Raw genomic sequence first — 25071 nt, 5'->3', positions numbered from 1 at the left:
AACTTCAATATTGAAATTTCTGCATCAAAGTATATACATATCATGGTGAGAATGGTGTTTTATATTTCAATGATAAGATGTAAATATATTATAACTAAGAAGAGTGGAATAGCCAGTGAAATTGTAGCTCTGTTTGTCAAAAAAAAAAAAAAAAAAGCAAAAACCAATTCAACGTGGAAAAGGAAGACAAGTCATGGAGAGCATTATGCTAAGTGAAATAAGTCAGACAGAGAAAGACAAATACTGTATGATATCACGTATATGTGGAATCCAAAAAATACAACAAACTATTGAATATAACAAAAAAGCAGCAGACTCACAGATATAGAGAAACAACTAGTGGTTACCAATTGGGAGGGGGAGGGGGGAGGGGCAAGATAGGGGTACGGGATTAAGAGGTACAAACTATTAGGTATAAAATAAGTTACAAGAATATATTGTACAACACAGGGAATATAGCCAATATTTTATAACTATACATGGAGTATAACCTTTAAAAATTGTGAATCATTATATTGTACACTTATATTGTATAGAAACTATACTTCAATAAAAAAGTGAACTTTAACTAGTAACAAAAAAAGGAAGACAAGTCATACAAATTTTTTCTTCCTCCATTGGGACAAATAATTGACTTATTTGATTATTTTTTCCATTGAGTTAATAAGGCAGTTAGTCCAAGTTGGCCAGGCCAGGTTTTGTATTTGACTCCTGTGACTTTCACTGGCTCTGTTTAGCGTACCTTATCATGGAAAACCATTCAGCATCCTTGCTTCCAGTAAAGCAGCCACAAATGTTTCAGACCTAAGAAATAGACACTTACCTTTCTTGCATGGGCGGAAGTTGTATCCAGCTATTAAATCGGGGATCATATCTGCTGACAAAATTTGTACTGTGTTTTCCTGTAAAAATATATTTGAGACACTTAAAACTTAAATTCCTTTGTTGTTTTGCACATCTAAAAGTATTTTATAAGATGCCTCTGTTCTCAGGTTTAAGAAACAGATGAATTAAGTAGAGGGACTATCTAACACAGTATGAGAAGTGATAAGTCAGAAGAAAAATTTATGTGCCTCTTCAAACGTTTTTCCTTTTTTTCTTCTTTTCTCCTCCACTTTTTCTGTGGGGTGGGGATGAGTTGGAATAAAAATAATTCAACCATAATAATAAAAGCAAGTATGTTTATCAGACTACCAAAGTTAGGGTAAAATTTCTGTATTTTGGTGTTTATAGGTTTTAAAAACATGAAGTTATTGTCTATACATAATCAGTTCCAGAGACTAACTTGTGTGATATCTCTGGATAGAACCTTTTTCTAAATGATCCAAGAATTCTAGCAGTGGAAGAGTCCACTCTGTCTCCAGGGAAACAATAGCAATCACTACCATAAGAGCTTGCATTAGGAAATCAGTTGTAGGCTATGACCGTCATGCAAGTTCTGTTTGTGCATTTGGGGAAAGCACAGTTGCTGTGATGTATCACAAGTACATTTACTGAAATGGGAAACATGCGTCCTCAGAGCTGGTTAACCAGCTTATCTCCTCTGTTGAGCCTAAGAAACACAGTAATGCCTCCAAGGTATGAAAATGATTCTTGTTTTACATACAGATTGACACCAAAGCAAGAAATAGGAGCAAAAGTGTGTATTCCATTTTCTGTGTAGCAACTGAGATGATAGTCATCTAAAGCGCCTGAAGTCTTAACTCTAAAAGTATGTTTTTCATTAATGTATGTGTAACTAACCATTGAAATATAGGTACCAAACTTCACCACGGGAATAAACAGATAGGATTGTGTGTGTGTGTGTGTGTGTGTGTGTGTGTGTGTGTGTGTGTGTACACGCACTCACACGGGCATGTATACACAACACAATTATTAATTGCAAGAATATATATTGAGCGCTCACTATGTGTCTTATGTGTTCTAGGTTCTGGGAATATGCTGGTAAACGAGAAAGACGAAGTCCTCGTTCTTGTAAATAAATAAACACAGACTTGTAAATAAATGCATATATAATAATGCTATATATTCTTTACCAAAAGCCAGAAAGAAAAATAAAGCAGGGATTGATAGAGGGGAAGCCAGTTTCAGTAGGGTGGTCACCTGCTCACAGATATCTTCTGCAAGCCACGCAAATATCTGCAGAATTAGCGTCTCAGGCAGTGGGGAAGGTGAGTATAAAGTCCCTGGGCTGGCCATGCATTCAAAACCAGCAAGAATGCTGGGGTGACTTGGACAGAAGTCGAAGTATATCAAGGTCCAGACACGGTGTGTCTTGTGGACTGGTGTCAAATTTCGTCTTTTGTCATAAGAACATTAGGAAGTCACTGGAAAGTTTTGAGCAAATGAGAAACATGGCCTAATTTACCTCTTATCATGATCACTCTGGCTGTTATGTAAAAAACTAGACCGTACAAGGGCTGCTCTGGAAGTGGGGGACCTGTCACGAGGCCATCACAACAGTCAAGGCAAGAGCTGGCTTGAGTGGAGGTGGAAGCAAGATATGGTCGAGTTTGGGATCTATTCTGTGGGCACAGCCAATAAAATTTTCTGATAGATTGAGCATTGGTATAAGAAAAAGTGAGTAATTAAAGACGACTGCTAGGTTTTTAGCCAGCGGAACTGGATGGAAGGTCATGCAATTTGCCGAGGTGGGGAAGACCAGGCAGGGGTAGTTGGGGGGTTAGGGAGAGAAGCCATGAGTTCTGTTTTGGATTTAACCTTGAGAGGACTATCGAATCTCAAAGCATAAGTGGCTGGTAGGCCACTGGCTAAATGAGGCTGCAGGTGCAAATTTTGGAGTCATTAGTCAAGAGATACTGTTTAAAATCAAAGAACAAGATGAAACTCTTTAGGGAAAGGGTATGGAAATGGAAGATAATGAGTGCTGGAAATGAGCCCTGGGGGAGAAGAAGAAAAACTAGCAAAGAAAAGGAATTGTCAGAAGCAGGAGGAAAAGAGGAGTGAGCGACGGAGAAATGACCATAGGATTTGGAAACATGGGGTTGGTGGTGACCATGACAAGCATTGTTTCAGTGGACAGGAGGGCATGAAAGCCTGAGTGGGGACTCCTCAGGAGAGACTAAGATGTAAGAAAGCAGAGGCAAGAGGATAAGCAATGCTTCTTAGGACTTTTGACATGAAAAGAAGATTATAGCAGGAAGATGCAGCATCGAGAGAAAATTTTATTTAGTTCTTGGTTGTGTTTTTCAATTCAGAAGTACCCCAAAGTCCTTGAGTAGGCAAAAGGGAATGAGGAATAGGCTTTAAGTTGGAGCAGAAACAGTAATAAGAGAGAGATGTTTTATCTAAAATATACGGGTAGCAATGGATTTGGTAGTAGCAAGATGCAGATTTTATCTTTTGATTGCTTCTGTCCTCATCGGACTAAAAAGCAAGGCTATCAGCTGAGAGTGAGGAGGGAGGTTTTGGAGAAAGGTATTTGAGGAGAGAGAAGGTGTGAAATAATTAACTCAGAGGGTGGAAGAGTGCATTGACCAGGTAAACTTAGTGGAGTTGGCTAGTAGCCAGCATGGGTCATTAGTAGCCAGCATGGCCGTATGGTTTTCTATGTCCACATTTAGTTGCTTAGGGGGAGGGGAGAGGTGGAAGAAAGTTGGGTTTAACCAGGACCAGGGCTTTACCAGGCAAGTATCATAGGAGAGAAGGACACGAGGGCTGCAGGTGTATGCACTAATGTGATTATAAGGATGGGCAACAGAATATAAGCTCAGTAAGGAGGGAAGTAAGGGCATGAGGGGATGATGGACAATGAAAAGGTGGTAGGGTAGAGTGAAGGAGCTGGCATTTGCAGGATAACAGTGGGTAGCTGCCACACAAAGGGGCAGCAGGTGGTAGAATCTGAAGACATCCTTTAAAGTGGTGAGTTTTAAGGATGTGGGAGTGGCAGTGAAGAAGAAGTAGAAAAGCTATCGGCCTCCAATAATGTGAAATATAAGGGTGGGGGTGGGGAACAGAACCTAGTCCCCATTGAAGAGGGTGGCTGGGAAAACAGTCCTCTCAGAGAATAGCCAGGCTTTGATTAGAAAAGAAGCTGAAGGGACCATTTAGGGAAGAGTTTAAGGATTATAGGGATCTTGTTGATGTGAGATCATCAGTTCCAAGGATTGCATGGGAGGGTTTGGATGGCCTGGTTGGGTGGTAAGTCAAGTTTTATTTGGGGATTACAGTAAGAGTTGGGGATTGCAGAAAGAGTTAAGAGTGCCAGGAGTGAGTATGACCCAAAAGACTTGGATCCCACAAAGGGAGGCTCCAACCCAAGGAAGGATTATGTCTAGAGTTGGTTTATAAGTAAGCTTTTGTGGAATTTGCAATCATCTCCCTGTAGAAAAAAGCCATTCTTGATAGTCAGGTTTCAAGGTTAATTCCCAAATGTATCTGAAGATCAGTGTTGTTAAGAGGAATGTAGAATATACACGCCATGTGTAAGAGTGTTTCTCTGTGAAGTTTGGTTTAGAATTTCCATTTGGAAGAAGACATCTGCCTCCTTTCAGCAATGGGACAGATGCCTTCACATGCTGAGCACTGGTGGTGGAAATCAGCTATTTGCTTTGCTTATTGGTGGGAATGCCAGTGGCCTTCACTCAGAGAAAAGGCTAAGCAGGGACTGGTGTGATTTCGATGGAAGATGAAGAAAGGGTTTCCAGAGGCAGAGTCAATGGTGTGAAAAAAGGGCAAGGATGGAGGATGGGAAGATAAAAGGAAGAAAAATGTTCTAAAGTTGGCAAAGGATGTGCAGAGGGGATAATAAATGTCAGAAGGAATGAGTGTGGTAGAGTGAGGAAACTGAGATGAAATGGGGATATTCATTTCTTCCTTGTGGCTTTCATCAACACTACTTAGAAGCTTGAGGGGTAGCCACATGCAATAGAATTTTGGATTACTCTTCACTCCTTTGGTTTCTTCTCATCTTTTCCATTTTCTTCTAACCCTTCCTCCACTTCTTCCCTTTTTTGATGATGTCCTGTCACCAGACCCTGTTGTTGACTGTCATTTGAGAGATAGGTAAAATGGGGCAGGGCGGCAGTTTTCAGCCAGTGGTGGAGGGGAAGGAAGCAGGATGAAAAAGAAATCACCTGCAGGCAGTTTTTTTGGGAGTCAATCATCAGTAAGTGACAAATGTAAATTGGTTCTCTGTAAGTTGGAGCACTGAAGGAATATATGCATGTATATTAGCATATTACAATGCAGTCTATCACTAATGACATGAAGGGAGTTAATAGGAGTTAATATCTATAGCTGAGTAGCAACAAAATGTATGTATCCTGCTTATATTTCCAGTAACTCATATGTTTTATGATTTCAAATTTTGGTACTGTAATCAAGATAATCAGTAAATAAAATTATATTTGTATTTTATGAGTACATATTTGTGTTTTATGAGCATGTGTTGAAATGTACATTTTTGTATTTCATTCAAAGACATGCATCTCAGGCACCATTTTCATAAGAACTAAAGTTTAACTTAAGATTTCATCTTTGGAACTGATGTATACATAACATTTAAACTCATGGATTTTAAATTCTTCCTCCCTGTCAGTAGTGAAATTAAAGCATGTTGTATATTATTATAGGATTGCTGTTCGTTCTTTTTTTTTTTTTGCGGTACGCGGGCCTCTCACCATTGTGGCCTCTCCCGTTGCGGAGCACAGGCTCCGGACGCGCAGGCTCAGCAGCCATGGCTCACGGGCCCAGCCGCTCCGCGGCATGTGGGATCTTCCCGGACCGGGGCACGAACCCGTGTCCCCTGCATCGGCAGGCGGACTCTCAACCACTGTGCCACCAGGGAAGCCCAGGATTGCTGTTCTTTATAAGTTTTGGTATTAACTGCTTCCTTTTTAGTTGTATGAGGTATTATAAAATGAAAATCCTATATTTTTGAGATGATGGTGTCCCTTCATGGTTTTCTAAATGGGAAATAATGAAGAGCTCTTTGGGAGCCAGTAAGAGCCACTGTTCATGGTTATACAATACTGATTTAATTTCACAAGATCAAAGGCAAATGCACAATTGTTGTTTAATATCTAATTAAATACATATGTTTATGTGAGGTGGGGAGTGTGATACACTGGTTAAAGGCTGACGCTCTGGAGTCACACAGACCTACGTTGGAATCACTCATCTTCTTGCAAGCTGTGTGTCCTGGAAAGTTGTTTAAACTCTTAGGGCTTAGACTCCTCATAGTAAACCTAGAGCAATCATGCAACAGGCCTCATAGGATGGTTGTGAGGATTAAGTGAAATGATGCAGATGAGTGCTTAGCAAAGTTCCTGGGAAATAATGACTACTCAATAAATACTACAACTAATACCAAAACGGTCAGGTGTGGTTGACCAGATGGATGGAATATGAAAGTCCACGGAAACCATTTAAGGGATGGTGGTGGATGTGTGTTTTGGTACCTAGCTGAGATACTTTTACCAGATTGGTACACCTGTTCCCTAGCTGATGGTTGTTGGTTGTTCATGGTCACAGCTGCTCCCTCTCTAGAGAACTGCCCTCAGCTGAACAGGCCACTTCACTGCCCACCCTCACCCCCACCTGGGGGAAGGCCTCAGCCAATCACTGATTGGTTGACATGAGGTACAAAAGACTGGCCTGCTTGCCTCACAGTGTGACCAATTATCCTGTGCTTAGGAGATGCTAATCAGTGGCTCATCAGCACTTACCCCGATCTATACTAAATGACCTCAAAGGCGAAACAAGTCAGGGACGGAATGACTCAGATTTGCAGGTGGAACTCCCAAAGTTCTAAATAAGGGTCTTACAGAGAGAGAGAGTTGTGAGCTGCTAGGCCCGTATGGAGACTAAAAGTAAACAAAATATAGTAATTAAAGTTTTACTAAAGTTCAATTTTGAGCCTCCTGGCGGCTAAAGCAAAAGAGACACATTAAATCATATGATTGGCGTTAGAAGTAATTGTTCAAAGCACACCATGCCTCAGTACTTTGGTTTGACAAGGACTTGTCACGCAGGTCTTCACATAGAGCACGCTGAGTGGTGGCAGTGAAAGGTGCCCCCACAGGAAATGCAATGCTGTGCTTTCTGTAGTCTTTTCTCACAGCATATTTGTTGAGGGATTTAAACTGAATCACTGCTCCTCTCAGGAGTCGGGGGGAGGCAAATCAGTGAGGTCCAATGGTGTAGTTTTATGGGAATCTGAATTAGCTCAATGATAAAATCTCGATTCTCTAGACTAGAGGAAGGAATATGTCCCTTATACTCGCCCCTAATCCCCCCACCCATTCTCTCGGTTGTGTGTCTGATAGAAGTTGAACAGTAAGCAGTGGCAGGTTATTTTGGGCAGGGGTGGGGGGCAGGGGTAAACCCAGGGAGTGGGTTTTCTGTGTTGCTGATTAAGGTCTGTCTCACAGGAATGGGAGGTTCATAGTGATTTGTGAAAACTGAGTTGTCGCCCCAAGACTGGTCTTTTAGCAGAGGCTTATCCCACGTGGGAACGGAGGTGGGCTGAGAAAGGACCATCATTAGAAACAGGACTTTCCATGGGACTTTCCTGGTGGTCCAGTGGTTAAGACTCTGCGCTTCCACTGCAAGGGGTTCTATCCCTGGATGGGGAACTAAGATCCCATGTGCCGCACAGTACGACCAAAAAAAAAAAAAAAAAAAGGAAAGAAACAGGACTTTCCAGCCTCGTCTTGTCATGTGTTAGTTTTCATTTGGCCTTCAAGAAAACAAACAAACAAAACCCCAAAAACGAAGTTCTGCAGATTCTTTTTTAGATAAACCTGCTGGCTGTGTACTGTTTCCTTACAAACGCTCTATTCTGTTCAAATCACTTCCTCGGAAGAAGAGGTTAAACAGGAAATGGAGAGTTTACAGTGGGTTGTATATTGGCCAGGGTTTTTGTTTTGTTTTGTTTTAACATATCAAATCAGTCATTGCAAAGATAAGTTAGAGGAGAGATACTAAATATTTTAGTTCCTGATCCAAATCTGTTTCTCCCAAAGCCCCGGAACCATCTTTCCAAAACTGAAAGATATGAACCAACAAAGCTGATCTGGAGAAAGAATGTCCCTTTCCCTTCAAAGAAATGTTCTTGGAGGGTGGCCTGGGTTGTTTTCCTTTAAGATTTTCTAGAGTGAACAGATGTAACAATTTTCTATAATTTACCTTTGTGCAGATGCTGAAAGAGAACATTCACCATAAAATATATGCAGTATATGTAATTTCAGCTGGCTGTTCTGGGGTTTTAAAGCAAAAATGTGTACCTGCAAGCTGTTTTATGGTTTCTCACTCATAATGATCTCTGTTACACAGAAGGCTACAACTGCAACCCCTCCTTCACGTGCAAGATTTCCAAAAATATCTTGATAATTTTGCGTGTTCTGCAAGGCGCAGTGTACTCCCTACATTAGACTTGGGAAGTGTATTCAAATGTTGACTTTCTCTTTGTGATACAATTATGAAGTAATCGCATCAACAGGGAAGATGGTGGATAATCTGTGGACGAAGCCCTTGCAGAAGATGCAGCAGCCAGAACAGGTGTCAAGTAATAAACGCTGCAAAGGCACTTCAGCTCAGGTCATGTACAGCGTGACAGCAGATAACGCTTATGTATTGAAACTGCATATTATTATCCTGATAAAATGGGAGAAAAGTGGTGGAGAAGGTGGTGAGAATTCTTAATAGTTGCCGCTTGCTACCTCCCTTGAGGGAGTCTGGGCTTACACTGGTGGCACTCCTCAGGGGATGGATCAGGAGAGGGGCTGGGCATCACGGTGGAGCCAAATCCCCAGATAGTCCACGAGTGAATGCACTGCTGCGTGTGTCCTCTGCCAGCCCACTTCACCGACTACTTCGTTTGTCCCTGCTGCACAGAAATATGTTTTTCACGGTAATTACAAAATGGACTGCCGCTGGCACCCCTCATCACACACAGACGTGTCGAGCACCTACTGTTAAGTGGTTCAATAGTTACCATTAGGGTTCCATTGGTCCTCTCCGCCCAACACAAACAGGAAGTTTTCCACCTCCACAACGCAGTGATGGGCACTGTTGTATGGCATAACTGGAATTGAGAAAAAAAAAAAAACGTATAAAATTTTCCATCTTAGGACTTGATACCTTGGCTCACTAGTTATGTGCTTTCACCAAAATGTATAAAACGTGAGACTAAGTCAGAAGGAAGAAAAGCACATAGACAAGCAGAGTGGGGCACCCACCAATCCACAGTAGCTCAGCGGTGTGTTCCCAGCAATTGCCAACCCCACCCCTTTTGATTAATTTTACATAATGTTATTCTGCAAATTAGTCAAGAACAACCTGTCGGGCTGCTTTCAATTCTTAAGTCCTCCTCACCTGCCTGATGATGGGGATCGTGCAGTCTACAACCATGACTGACACTCCCAAATGGTCAGGGCTGGGGCTGGGGTTATTTCTTGGAAGAAATAACCCAGCATCCACTTGGAGCCATTAAGCTGCTCTGCCCAAACTTGGCTCGCTGGCAATCTTTCCACAAACAGACTCAGGGTGCTTGGTTGCTTTCTATTCCACAGCAACGAGCAAGCTGAATTTCCATACAGTGTTAAGTTTTTAAATTAAGGTCCTGCTGATTTAATGCCTTCTCCAAATGTATACGCTTAATTTCCTGTACAATGTCATTAGCAGCACAATCACACATTTTCTATCTATCTGCTTAAGAGCTCTTCTGGAACAAAGATAAAAACTGTCAGGAACATCATAAATACCCATTCCCCTCGTCCTGCCCTGCTCTGCCCCAAATGTGGTGGCTGTGAGGAGGGCGGAGTGATTCAGAAACCCACCAAAGGTTTCGCTGCATCTGTTCTCATTTACGTTTTCTTTGGGGACACACACAACAAGAATAGGACACCCCCGTCACCCCGTGTGCAGTGCAGTGTCAGTCTCTGCTATTATTATATCATATGGTGAATGTAAACCTACACAGTGTTCGTTATCATATCACAGGCAGTGGTTTGGGCCCAGTGACACCAGTAGGAAAAATGATGTCCTTGTTCAGCTCATCATATGGGCACCTTAAATCTAGGTGAGGACAAATGGGGAGGTGATATGCATGTTCAGGCAGGGAACTTATTGCTTGACACGGATCAACAGAGCACTTAAGAAACCAGTGCAGTGGGAAATCAATATGAGTCAGGGCCAGCTTGTACTCTGTACTCTTTTGCCAATGGAGACAGAGAGAGAGAGAAAGAGCCTATCTTATACCCAATTTACTTTGGATGATATATATCTCATTTCACTTTGTTTTTATTATCTTTTTTCTCAGAATGCGCTTATGCTGGCTAAGATATGTAAACAAAAATAAGGAGAAACAGGCATAGCTTTGAAACCTGTAACACAGCTTCTGAAAGAGCAAATCAGGTCGTTTAAGCTTCATATTAAAAGATTTTAGGAATTTTCATTATTTTATTATGTATTCACTTTTACTGTGAATAGTCACTATTTTCGAACTTATAGCCACAAGGGAGAAGACATTGGTATGGAAACCCTGGATTTCTGGGATCATGTAGAAATTGGGTGTGCCATGGATTTGTGTGGCCCATGAATGAGGTCAACTGATTTAGGGAGTCACCTCAGCAATGTCCTTCTGCCCCTCAACCCTTAGTTATCTCTTTGGAAAATGCTTTTAACCATATAGCTCCTGCAGGCATCACTTCTCAGAGTCCACTGGGGCAGAGTATATGTTGAGTTCACGCAGCAACTAAAATTGGGTGACTGGATATGTTTGGAACATCTTTTTTTCTTTTCTTAAATTAACTCATCATTGTTTGGATTATACCAAACACAAAGCTATGCTACCCATATATTATGTATATTGTGCATTTTGTGAACAGCCTGGTGCTACTCTGGTTTATCACAATGCCATGTGGGCAGTAAACTTACAGCATTGTCACCTGTAAGCGTATACTCATATAAGACATGCGTGTAAGAACAGCGGCCACTGATCCAACCAACTTACTTTATGACTACCAGTCTTCCAATATTTATTTAAAATTTTTGGTCAGTTCAATGCCCACATTTTATAAGTAATAAAAAATCGTATTATCTTCTTTTTAACCGGAAGTCCAGCTTTATAATAAAGCACAGACTCTGAAAATAGAACAACAGTTGTGTTTGTCCATTTACTTGCTCCCATTCAGGCAGAAATTAAGTGAAGGAAAGAATACATAATTTATTCTTAAACCTCTTTCTCATTTGATTACCTCTATTGTTATGCTTTATGCAAACAAACGAAACTATTGCACTAAACTATTGAAACCTTCAAAATACGAGAAGGTCTTTGAAATGCTAACATAAAGGCTGCTTGAAGATATTCTCATTTAGCTACCCATTTTTACTCTTGTTTTAAAACCTTGTACGCTATATTTCTTGGCTCTTTCAGCATTTTCATTCCTGAATTGTTGTCTCTTCTGATTTATTATTTACTCAACTCTTCTGAATTGAGAGGCTACAAATACACACAGATAACTTTGGGGGATTATCCTGAATGTAAAACGCTCCAAATCTATTAGAAAAAAATCGATGTGAAATCAATGTTTGAGTTTTGCAAAAGACCTCATTTCTTTGACTTCTGATTAAACCTGAACGAAAGCAAAATAAAGAGGGCAGTGATCAAGAGAAAACATCTGCTTAAAATGGCACTGGGTACCGCAATTATTGATTATCTTTTAAATAACAAGGAAGACATGCCCTCTCCCTTCCAGATTTCTCTAGGCACCGGCCTCGCCCTCACAAGCAGGTACCGGAGGAGAAGTTTGTACTCCCTGTTCATATAGAGCCCGGTGTGAGTTTTTAGCGTGTCAGTCAGTGAGTTAGAGGGAAAGGGTAAAGAGAAGCTAATCAGGATGAAATGAGATTAAAGGCTGTCTAATTTTACAGCAACTGTGATCCATCAGCCACTGTGAAAGTGACAGTGGAAATGAATGATGGAGACAGACAGGTGGGGCTGTACATTTCACTGATTTATCCTCAAATGCACTGGGCCTTATTTTATTGAGTGAACATGACCGCATTTATCATGACTGTCATCTAAACCCACTTCCCTCCATTTAAAAAGGTCACTTTACTCACAGGGAGGAGGAGAGAGGCACTTTCAAATCAGATTTAAAATCTACTAACACGTGTTCATAAGGCCCTTTGTGAAAATTCTCAACTTTATTAAACAAACTCGAAGTGCTAGAAGGAAAGGGGAAAAAAAGCCAGAAAACTGAAAAGGAAGAAACCTTTGGTCATCCGAGGCAGCACGTTCATTTAGTCTCTAAGTTTGAAGCAATTTGTACCATTTTTGCCTTTCCCACTCCACATACCTGCTATTCTATTCTAGTCTGGGAAATTCAATAAAACATTTACATTTAATATTTCTAATTAAGAAAGTAGGAAGCGGGCCATCCTTGGAGAGGATACTAAGTCACAGTATTTACTCTGCAGAATGACTGATCATCATACACTCAATAGATGCTAGCCATTTTACAAGTTGAATCTCTGCCGCAATTCACTTACACACCTGTTAAATGTTTTCCCATAATGTTAAGGCCACAAAAATCTCAGGGACACAAATTCTTTTACCCCTCCCTGTACAGTGACATGAAATGTACTGGCATGTGGTACACAACATTGGTCTTTGTGGATATGAAAATGAAGAGTCAAACTCTCAGAGTATTTTGTGTTACTTTTCACAATAGGAACCACCATTTACCAAACATTCACTATGTGCCAGGCATTGTGCAGGTGCTATACACTTATGCGTATATGTAATTATATTTATATATAGTTACCTATATTATATCTCTGAAAATAGAACAGCACTTATGATTCATTCTTACTTGTTCCTAATCAGGCAGAAATTACATGAAGGAAATAACATATGATGTTATAATACATGATAAAATATATCTATATTTTATTTGCCTATATCTTTCATTTAATATAACTAACTATTAGGGAGGCATTGGTCATTCATTTTATTTCTGTAAGAAATACTGAGGCCTTGAGAGGTTAAGGCACTTGTTGAAGGTCAGACTCAGCTAATGAACGGCAGAGATAGAATCCAAACACAGGGATATCTGGATCCCAACCCATGCTCTCATCCATTTCACTCTACTGATTTTCAATAGGTATGTTCATCCAACCAGCAAGTAATTACCGAGTACCTGTGTGTTCAATGATGGTGTTCCTGAAATTTCTGTATAATTTTTTGTTATTGAATCACTTTTAAATGTTTCTTATTTTCATATTTGAAAGAATCCGTAATAAAGCAAGTGGACCTTCCTTTACATTTTTTTTCTATAAATCCACATATTCAAATAGTGGATTTTCTTAAAGGAAGACACACTTACATGTATTTGATGGAGCCAGAAAAACACTGACCAAATCAGCTATTTAAGGATGGGTAGAGTCTATTGGCAGAGGGTTTTTATTTATTTGTTGAACAGCGAGGGCATATTTCAACCTTGCAAGCAGATTCAAAGTATCTTGGGCACAGAGGCCCTTTTCCTGGCATATGAAATGTGCAGGGGTCTTGCTGCACTTACGAAGGCCTTGCTCTGCTTAAGATTCACACTCCTGTTTCCTCCCATATTTTATATCTGAGGAATATATATACCCCTTCCAACAGAAAGTATAGGTATCTTTTGCAACCACAGATGTGCATGAACATCCAAACGAGATTGCATAGGGCTATGACAAGTTTATAGGATTGTTAAATACATGGCTGTTGAACGTTTATCATTTCAAGTAACATTTATGAGGTCCTTGATTTCCTTTTGGCTTCAAATACATAAACTTACAAAACTGTCAAATATGACATAATTTTTTGGAAAAAGTAATTAATGCCCATGTTTTGTAAAAATACAGTCTTATAAAAATAATGATATACAGGAACAATAAGTTTTCCTCTTATGCCTCTCAGCCTTGCAGTTCCCTACTGCAGAAGCTACCCCTGTTATTGTGTTCTTGGATTTTTCTTCCAGAGAGATTATATATACAGGTCATTTTTTAAAAATACAATTGACACAGCATTCTATGAGCACACTGTTTAGTACCTTGCTTTTTTGCACTCAAGAATACATTCATTTATTCATTCCTCACCAATCAAAGACCTGTTCAGCTGCTACTGTATGTCAGGCAAGGTTCTACCTGCTGGGGAGGTCATGACAGCATCAAGGAACGTTCTAGTCAGGGGAAGCATGTAATAAACATGGACACAAATAAATAGGCACTTTGTTTCAAATGATAAGTGCAATGAAGGAAAGTAAAGCTGGGTCCAAGGAGGGGAAGGGACAGGGTGAGGAATTTTGAGAGTAGTCAGGGAGGGCTTTCTGAACAGATGACTTTTGAGCAGAGGACTGACAGAAGTGAGCAAGGGAGCCATGCAGGGGTAGTGGTAGGCATAGATGCGGGAAAAGCAAGTGCCAAGGCCCTGGGGCACAGGTGTGGAGTGTAGCAAGAACAGCAAGAAGACCAAGAACAGAAGCATCTGAGAGGAGGTCTCAGAGGGAGACCGAGGCCAGATCTGTGCGATGGTGTAGTCTTGGTCGGAGGACGACACTTGGATCGTCTACCGGCCCATTCTTTTCAACAGCCATACACTGTTTCACCCGATGGGTGTCCTATAATGTGTCCCAGCCCCTTCTGATGGCCATTGATTAATTCACTCAGCAAACATTTACTAAACACTCATTATGTGCAGATACTTTTCTGGTTGGTAATAAAGCAACGAATGAAGCTGACAGCAACCCTGCTCTCTGAGACCTAAATGACAGGGAAAAGAAGAATGTAAACTAATACACAGTGGAATGCACAGGAACACAGCCAGGCAATGACAGACAATGTAAAAAGGAAAAAAAATAGGACAGTGTGTTAGAGAGTGAGTGCCTGGCTAGCGCTCTAGCTGAGGTGGTCAGGGAAGGTCTCTCTGGGGACTGGCGTTGAAGGTAAATTCTGAAGGTTGAGAAAGGGCCATTGCAAGAAAATAAGGGGAAGGGATCCATGCAGAGACCCTGAAGCACGAATGAGCTGGATGTGCCTGAGCAGCCCAGAGAAAGCCTCTGTGTCTAGAGCACCGAGAGTGAGGGCTAGAGAGGCATGAGAGAAGTCAGGAGGCACGCAGAGGCTGGGTAGATGGGTCTGTAGAAGCCAGGATAAGGGGTGTCGATTTTATTCTTAGCATGATGGAAAGGCATTGGAGGGGTTTTAGCAGCAGCAGGACATGATCTGATTTATGTTTTAAAACTATCACTCTGGCTCCTAGGGATGTTGTAGGAGTGAAAGAGGGAAAAGAGGAAGATCAAGCAGGGCGCCCCTCCTGTGGTCCAGATGAGGGATGATGGAGGCTGGATGAGGTAGGGGCGCTAGGGCTGGAGGGAAGGGGATGTGTTGAAGGTTGCTTCTATTACAAACAGTGCTCTGCCGAGTGTCCTCATGGGTCGACAACACACATACACGTGCATTTATCTGCAGGATTAATTCCTCCAAGTGAAATTTCTGGGCCAAAGGCTGGGTGCGTTTTACATTTTAATGGATGGCATCACATCGTACCCCTTTTTATATCTATACCTTTGCCAATACGGTAGGTGAACAATTGGTGTCTAGTTAAAATTTAAATCTCCACTCATTTGTGATAGAGGTTGAGCATCTTTCCATATGTTTCAAATCCATTTGTATGGTATACATTTTTCTGTTGGTTTTTGACTTCTTGATATCATAAGTTGCCTATAGTTACGTGATTTCTGTTCTTAAAGGGTTCTTTTCTATAGAATTATCTAAACTGGCAAAATAAATGATATTTTGGAAGCATGGTATTGCTAGAATATATATTTGTGCAATATTTACTCATTAAAGCAAATTCAAATAGTAATTACATGCTGTTGAAAACAAATATAACCTGAAAGAAAGGTGCCTCCGTCTAATGACATTGAAAGAGTATTTCTTGCCATAGGATTGTGGAGAAATTTTTTTCTTACATTTTCTTCAATTTTATAGTAAGTATAATTGAGAAACATAAATGTTTAAAAATTTACTAGTTTAGGGCTTCCCTGGTGGCGCAGTGGTTGGGAGTCCGCCTGCCGATGCAGGGGACACGGGTTCGTGCCCCGGTCCGGGAAGATCCTACATGCTGCAGAGCGGCTGGGCACGTGAGCCATGGCTGCTGAGCCTGCGCGTCCGGAGCCTGTGCTCCGCAACGGGAGGGGCCACAGCGGTGGAAGGCCCACGTACCGCAAAAAAAAAAAAAAAAAAAAAAAAAAATCACTAGTTTTATCCTACCATCCTGTCTTTCTGCAAAGATCTAGAAATTTGGCCATTGCTTCTCTGGAGGTAGAAACAGACACATAGTCAAACATCTTACATGAAACACGTGCTTGATACATATTATTGAATAAATAATGCATAGAAAAGGCTCTGTTACTTTTTTTTCTGTGGTATATGGATGGTTACTATCCCTGTAAGCTGCAAATAAATGGAAATGTTTTGTGCATTTGGGAATGACTTGATCATTATGGACAGTGAGTCTGGAAAACCAAATCCCATAAGAAATCCACATGGTCTGAATCCTGTGAAGAGTTGGTGAAGGTTCTCAATTAACCCAAAGGTGGCCAATACTTTCTCCTCACTCCCAACTTATTCTGCACACACAGAGCTGGGTTCCCACAGTCCCACTGGAGACAAAGTTGTTGAAGTGAGTTCGAAATGTATAGATCTGAATAAAAGTGCCTATGCGTTAGGTTTTGGAGGCTATGCAAGAACAAGAGAGTTTGCTTCTCTTTCATAATACAAAATTGTATCTAAGGGAGGGTTTTCCTGACAATGAAAACTTGCTTTGTGACTCTCTCCTCTGTGCCACTGTTGTAGTAAATGCATGCCTTTACCCTATACCTGCCAAGTCATGATACAGTGTATTAAAGTCATCTGTCTTTTGTGTGTCCCACCCTAAAGAATCTGTAAGCTCCTTGAGGCCAGACTGTGTCATTTCTATAGCTTTACGACCACCACAATGCCCAGTACATAGGATAGTAGAGCCTTAGGCATGGCTACAGATTTTATGCCTAATACAGTAATTAGAAATATTAATGAATCAATAAATGTTAGTAGCATGAATGAGTGAATGCTATAACTAAGAGAGACTGTGGCATTTACTTCTTTGGAAGGTGTAAAAAAGTATGGGTACCAGAAGATGTGAAGGAGGGAAGAAGTGAAAGAAAGGGAAGAAAGGGAGAAAGATATATGCCTTAGATCAGGATTCTGTGGCATCTAGGATGGATGTCACCCTATATGCAATACATGTGTTAAACAAAGGAGGTTTGTAAGTTCTTCAGAGACTGTGACATATTTCTTTAGGATCTATCATAGGCCTAATTGTGCCAAGGTCAAAGGTTTTCAATAAATCCTTGTTGATTTACAGTTTTAGCTCTGAGCACTTAAATGGAGGGAAAGGCTAACAACCAGCGGAAGCTGAGGGGACTTAAAATAAAACTTCTATTAGCTGTTCAAGCAAAACTCCCTTTTCAAATTATGACTCTATTATTACAATGTGGTGTACCAACTATTTTATTTTGTTTAGTTCTTGATATGATAGTTAGAATTTTAAAATAGTTTTATTTTCACTTTTGGAAAGTAAAACATCTTTAGGAATGAACACTGCAATTTCTTCCAAATGCTAGGTGTGTTTTTTTTTTTCCTGTTTTTTAAAGTGTGTTTTCAGAGACACATTGATGAAACATGCTAGTGCTTTGATGTTTGTCCTTTCCTAAGTGCCAGTACAGTGTCTTCCTGATCATGTCCTGGGGGAGTGAGAAATTGCACTTTTCATTGTTCTACACCTAAAAAGGCTCAGTAAAAAAAAATAGTCAACTCTGTAAATGAATTAAAGTAGAAGATCAACTCATATTATTTAAACGTGTGAAAATAAGATCCTTGACAAAGGTCAAAGGAGCCAGGACTATTTATACTGTGAATGATATGCCAACAGGATAGCAAAAATGATTGTAAAACAGCTTAAATTCTCTTAGATGATGGCCCCATAGTTACTGATGGCGGGAAGAAGGAAATGGATATGGTGCGTAGAATGAGGATGTGTAAAGAAGCATTTTCTGATGTAGATCACACATACTCAGGATTGGAAAGTGAACTCTAGTGGTTCACTTTAAAATCCGGGAGACAGCAAAAGAATCTACCAACCTCTTCATTCATTTTTTCATTCAAAAATTTGTATTGAGGAATTAGTTATTGTGCTAAACTCTGGGACACCATTCCTATATTTCAGAGCTCACAGTGCAGAGAGAATAAACAGAGAAATCGAATACACAGTGTTCTAGAAGAACAACAATGGAAGCACCAGGGAGGAAGCGACTGTAACTTCAGGGAGGAAGTGACTGTAACTTCAGGGAGGAAGCGACTGTAACTTCAAGGAGGAAGTGACTGTAACTTCAGGGAAGAAGCGACTGTAACTTCAGGGAGGAAGTGACTGTAACTTCAGGGAGGAAGCGACTGTAACTTCAGGGAGAAAGTGACACTTAAGATAAATCATAAAACCAAGACGGGATTTTCCAGGTTGTCACAGCAGCAAAAGTCATTATCAGTAAAAGGAACATGGATTCAACAAATACTTAATTGAGCTCCTACTACGTGCCAGATCTTAGGCTAAGTTCTAGGGATATATTTTAATTGGATTATTTTTATAAAAATGATTATTAAAATTAGATCAATTTCCAAAATGTCCTTAATACTATGATCACTATACTGTATCAGCTATTATGTTGAGGCCAGAGAAAATGTGATTGGGGAACATGAGAGCAAATAAAAAGGGTGGACTGTTACCTCTGCTGTCCTTTTGGGCAGCCTATTCCTCGACTCAAATTCCCTCTGGAGCACTCTCTCCTTAGACAACAAGCAGTCATGGCCTCTACCCTAATTGAATTTCTCCTGGTATGTGGAGCCACCTGATGGTTCTGGAAGCAGTCGGTAGGATTATCAGAACAGTGAGCAATACCGTCGTTCCTTTCAGACCACCCCTCACGGCATTTGCGCTTGCAGTTTCAGTACGTCATGCTATTGCACTTATTTGATTGCAAAGGACATTTCATTGCAAAGATCCAGAAAGATTTCTTATATACTCCTCCATGGTCATTTCATGGTGTGTGCATGTGTGCCTTCCCATGAACCCATGTGTATGTGTTGGATCTGGGAAGCACGAGGGCAGGCGGGCTGGGCAATGAAGACTGTACTGAGTCAGTAGCTTATAACACATAGGGAAGTGATCTCAGGAGATGAGCTCCTGGTCTTGGCCATGACAAGGCCCCTAGAACCATCTCTTGAGAAACTTCTGAAATCTGTATTGCTGGAAAAAGTAGACAACTTTTTGGAGCTGTGCAGATCCAAACAGGGAAACACGTAGGCAATATGATGAATAGTGAAGTTCCATTTTCTCTTTTTTTGGGCACCAGTTTTTACTGGTAAAGCTAGATAGTCATTGAATGTTAAGTGATATTTACTTATGAATATATTTATGAACGTGCATGAGTATCTGGCACTTTTCTTGTCTTAGAATTTAGGTTGAGACCCTAAGGCTGAAGCTAATCTAAAGAGTTGTGTCGGGCCTTTTGGCGGGTAAGTGCTGCATGAACCAGCCTCTGGGAGACTGACCATCTAAGTTCTTGTTACTCAAAGTATGTTGCATGGACCTGAAGCATCAACCTCACCCGGGGGATAATTAGCAGTGCACAATCTCAAGGACCCCCCTGGACATCCTGAGTCAGACTGTATGTTACAGACCCCATGGGTACTCTAAAGTCTGAGCATCCCTGAGCTAGGACAGGCTGGTCCAGACCACCTGCACTGGAATCACCTGGGCCCCATCCCAGACTCCTGGGTCCTAGGCCTGACCTTCTGAATCTGAATTTCTAAGGTTAGGTCCAGGAACCTGAAATTTCAGTATGCTTCTGAGATTATTCTTAGGCACATCGACAGTCACACTAATCCCAAAAAGACTTGGTCCAAACAGTCATGTTTAAATTGGGTCAGAAAAACTGACCTCCTTAAACTGTTTTGGTAAATTACTTCCTTCCGTTTCTATGGAAAGCAGCACTTTCGTAAGTCAATGTCTGGCAGATAGTTGGTGCTCAATAAATGTAGCTTTGTTTAAAGAAAGAAAAAGGTCTGTGCCAGGCCACTGATGCCAGACTTTATAAAAGTGGTTCCTAATCTGTGTCTCACTGGTCATGTGACCGTGCACACGCACGCACGCACACGCACACACACATTTTGTCTACATATACAATGATGTGGAAGACTATTAGTGGGTAGGGATTTTTTTTTTTTTTAAGAGAGTGGTTGTGGGAGACTGTGGAACCACTGGGCATTTTCCATCCACGGTGGAACAGAATTCTCCTCCTATCCTCCACCCCAAAAACAAAAGCAAAGGCTGGTGGAAGAATCTTGGGCCAGATGTCTCCATGCTTCCTGGGGCTTGGCCAGCAAAAGGTGAAGTCTGGAGACAAGAGGCTGGTGGGAGCTGTCTGTGATGGGAGTGTGAAGGGAGAGAGCGGGGGCAGACGTGGCCTGCATTTCTGGGTTTGGTGGAACACTATCACCCAGTACCTCCCTGTGGGCTGAGCTGTGGGTCTGTTTGGTTACAACTGCCATGAAAGGACACACACCCCCACCCAAGAAGATTAATTGCTAGTTCAAGGTGACCTTAACAGAAGCTATGTGGTAGACAGTGGGAAGTCTTCAGAAAAAGGTTCACAGCAGAGCCCATAAAGACAGTTCATGAGAAAACAAAGTCAGCGTTACTGCATTTACCTCCTGAAAGCCAGGTTCTAAAAACACCAGGCAAATAAGAGCTTTTCTCCCTTTGCCTTCCCCTCCTCCAGCTCTATCTCTGGTTAAACCAGACTACTTGCATGGCTGATTTCCATCCAAGGGTGGGTCAGCCTTTCTTACCCTCATGTCAACGTCAGTGTGCAGGAAAGATTTAACACAGCAGGCCTGAAACCGCTATCCTTAGAAAGGCCTGGCCTTTCCTAGAAAGGTTGGACTTTGGCCGATGTTAGGGAACTTAGATTTCAAGAGTGTTCCCACAACCTTAACTAAGAGTGGCTGTCTGTGTCCAAGTTGTACAAAAAATGGGATTTATGCTGAGCGCCTGCTTCTGGGAGTATGGAGTTTTGGTATGTGCTAGGCAGACGTCTACCTAACCAGCCCTCAATAAAATCTTCGGGTACTTAGCCTCTGATGAACTTCTCTGGTAGACAACATTTCACAGGTGTTGTCACAATCGGACACTGGAGGAAATAAATGCATCCTGCGCGACGCCACTGGGAGAGGACACTTGGAAGTTTGAGCCTGGTTTCCTCTGGACTTTGCTCCATGCACCCTTTCCCTTTGCTGATTTGCCTTATACTTCCCCCCTGTAATAACTCATAGCTGTGAGTATGACGACATGCTGGTCCTGTTGGTTCTCCTAGTAAATCACTGAACTTGGGGGTCAATAGGAGACAGAGAAACTTCAAGTGTATTTAGAGAACAAGGTTTCTATTGAACATCCCAAGACACCTAGGGCTGCTTTAAGAACTTCCTGAGGTGTAGCCACAGCGAGAGACGAGACATCCAATAGAGAGGTTTCGGAAAATCTGCGGTTGGAAAAAAAAGCAGTTGTTTTCGGTTGGCCCCATACGTGAAGTTCTTTCAATAATCTGATCGTGGATATACATATGCGTGACATGACTGCTTCTGAACTCTGGGTAAGCATGGGCTCCACATTTCCTCTGGTTGGAATCAATGTGCAAATCGCCTGAGAACCTGCTAATGCTCAACACTGTCTCATCATAGGTACTAGAGGCTTTATTGGATTATTTGACACTATGGCCCTTTTTATTTTCTTGGGAAATGTGCAGTCACTATATTACTTGAAACACTAATACAGACACATAGGAGACCATCTGTCAGGAGTATACAGTGGTCCAGGAGCTTTGTGGCAGAGAAATCCAGAGAAAGGAGCAGTCACTGGGCCTGGGCTCCGTCGGGTAGCGATGTACAATCTTCAATCTCTCCCCAGCCATTACATCTTTCTGCTGTCTTCACAGGGTGCTTTGCCTTATCTCTTTTTTTTTAAAAAAAACAAAAACCAAAACACAGAAAATGCAAACTTCTTTATCCCACTGCTCCTTCCAGGTATCCTGGAAGAGCACCCCATCCCCTGGACCATAAATCTGGGCTCATAATCACAGTCCTGGGCACAGTGAGCGATTGGTCTTGAGATGGTCCCATGACCCAGCCAGGCCCTTCAGCGGGGGTTGCGCCCTGGTGCCGACAAGAAGAAACCTTTCTTTTCTGACCACAGATCCTGGTGGGGCAATGGAGAAGCAGGTCTGAGCAAGGAGAAGTGAGGAGAAATGAGAGGAGAGGAGGAGTGAGGAGAAATGAGATCACAGTTTTGAAATTTTGTTTCTGCATCGTCCATAAGGCCAGTCCCTGCCCTCCTGGTTATGTGGCCCATGTATCTGTTTCCCCACTGGACTTTTATGAAAGCCCCCTAACAGTCTCCTTGCTTTCATTCTTGTCCCCTTTTGGCTTAATCTTCACAGAACTCTCAGAATGATCCTTCAAAAACCAAATCAGATGAGGACATTCACTTCTTGTCAGTCCTTTCCTTACTTGCCATCTACCTTAAATAAATGTTAAAGTTTTCAGAATGGCCTACGAGGACCATATGGCCTGGCTGCTGGCCACCTTTCCAGCTGCCTTTCCTACCACTGTCCCCTCCCCAGTGGTGCTCCGGTCATATTCCTTCCTCGGGAATCTCCCCAACATCCCAAACACATTCCTGGTTGAGGGACTTTGCACTTGCTGTCCTCTGCCTCATATGTTCTTCCTTTGTGTATTCCCATGGCTAACTCCTTCACTTTACTCAGTGTCTACTAGAAAGGGAGATCTTCTCTGACAATCCCACTTAAAAAGCATCCCTGTACAGCAAAGTAAATCAGTTATACGTATACATATATCCACTCTTTTTTAGATTTCCTTCCCATTTAGGTCACCACAGATCATGGAGTAGAGTTCACTGTGCTATACAGTAGGTTCTCATTAGTTATCTATTTTATACATAGTAGTGTACATATGTCAATCCCAATCTCCCAATTCGTCCAACCGTCCCTTCCCTCCTTGGTAACCGTAAGTTTGTTCTTTACATCTGTGACTCTATTTCTGCTTTACCAGTAAGTTCATCTGTACCATTTTTTCTAGATTTCACATGTAAGCGAAACAGTTAAGCAAGTATACTCCAATAAAAATTAATAAAAAGGAAAAATAAATAAATAAATAACCCTCTAACTCGAAGACCAAGTTGGAGTGGATCTGAGATTTGTCTCCCACTCCCTTACTTGGTGTCCTGCAAATAAATTCTGACTTTGCCACAAAAAAAATAAAAAGCCTGCCCTTTCATCCACCACTCCTTCACCCTGCTGTGTTATTCTTAACAGTTCTTAACTGTCCGACAGATCTTTTGTTTATAAAATATTTTCATACTAATATATTAGCTGCATAGGTAGGCAATATACTAATATATTAGCTGTGTAGGTAGACAATATACTAATATATTAGCTGCATAGGTATGTAGGCAATATACTAATATATTAGCTGCGTAGGTAGGCAATATACTAATATATTAGCCATGTGGCTGCATGACTGTCTTGTTCACCACTGAACCCCTAGTGCCTAGAAGAATGTCTTGCACACAGAAGGCTCCCGATAAATATTTGTTAAGTTGATGACAAAATAGTTAAGTTAGATTGAATTGGATTTCTGTAACTTGCAACCAATACTTTTAAATGTCAGATGGAGAAAGTAAAGTAATTTAGTTAAGGTAGACTAACAATGTAATAAGCATGTGGCTTTAGCTCCTAGGTTCAATATTGGAGACTTACGTGCAATTTGCCTTTTAAAATGGAAGACAGTAGAGTGTCACACAGATCTAGGTTTGATATCATTTAACTGTGTGAGTTTAGAAGTCATGGTTTTCTTCATCAGTAAGATGTGGATAATAATATCTACCTCATAGGGCTATTGGAAGAATTCAATTAAATTGGATAACTTATGGAATGCACCAGGCTCATTACAGACAAACTATAAAAGTTAGTTCTTTCATTGTTCCTTTTCCTTCATTCCTCCTTCAAATATTCTTACGTCGTTTTACTTTACAAAGAACAAAAACAATCTGCAAACAAGCAAAATTCCTTCACTTGCAATATTAACAAGTTGACAAAAGCATGAAATTGGTAAAGCATGGATTTGATATGGAATGGACTTTAAAACATAGTTTTGGCTTATTGGGGTAGAAATGTATGGTCCCCAAAAGATTCACATTTGGATTGTGGCTGGGATGAAGTGACACAGGTCCCCATATTATCAAGAGGTATGTTGATGATCCTTATGTGGTTTAAACTAACTTCCTAACAACACATGTTTTGTGAAGATAAGAGATTTCATTTAGTTTTTACTTAATATATATCAGACATCTACTGTGTGCTGTGTATAAAACAGGGAAGAATCCAGGGGCTCATGTCCAATGGAGGAAAAATTTATGTGCACATGAAAATATAATGCAAAGTAGACTGTAGTTAATGACATAAGTCCGAAGTACAGAGAAGGATGAGGCAAATGAAGAGTAATTTTTTTAGTTGTCTTGGAAAATAAGATCTAAAAGGAGATTTGTGATGGGTCCTTGAAGGAAGGATGGGAGATGGACTGATGGAGAGGGGCTCGGGGAATTCCAGTCAATGCCATCTGTGTGCACAGAGGCATGGTGGCTGGGGAACCGTTAGGGAGCTTTGTGGGGCTGGAGCGTAAAGTAAGATTTGAAAAGCAATGGGATGTAAAGTTGGGAAAGTAGTGCGAGACAAGGTCAGGGAGGTCCTTGAATACCAAACAGTAAATGACTCTCAGTAGAGAGGCCGTGAAGGTTTCAGGAGGGCAGTAAAGCCTTAACCAAGTGAACAGGGGCAGGATCCTGTGCTTAGATGGTGCTAACATTCTTTCATCACCTGCGTATGTTTCTACTAA

The 25071-nt window shown here is 41.2% G+C and overlaps 1 protein-coding gene across 1 annotated transcript in view; it reads right to left on the bottom strand.

Moving 5' to 3' along the window:
• KLHL14 (kelch like family member 14) overlaps window positions 1-25071 on the bottom strand; it is a gene marked incomplete at its 5' end in the record, with an annotated part of 97922 nt that overhangs the window by 12812 nt on the left and 60039 nt on the right. The window contains 2 exons of the mRNA XM_082853656.1: window positions 824-902; window positions 8960-9049. Of these exons, the coding sequence (XP_082709782.1) occupies window positions 824-902; window positions 8960-9049 (169 nt within the window). The remainder of the gene's footprint in view (window positions 1-823; window positions 903-8959; window positions 9050-25071) is intronic.

This window comes from Leucopleurus acutus (assembly GCF_964270905.1).
Source record: "Leucopleurus acutus genome assembly, chromosome: 13".
Classification (NCBI taxonomy): Eukaryota; Metazoa; Chordata; class Mammalia; order Artiodactyla; family Delphinidae; genus Leucopleurus; species Leucopleurus acutus.
This window is presented reverse-complemented; position numbering and strand designations above follow the sequence as displayed.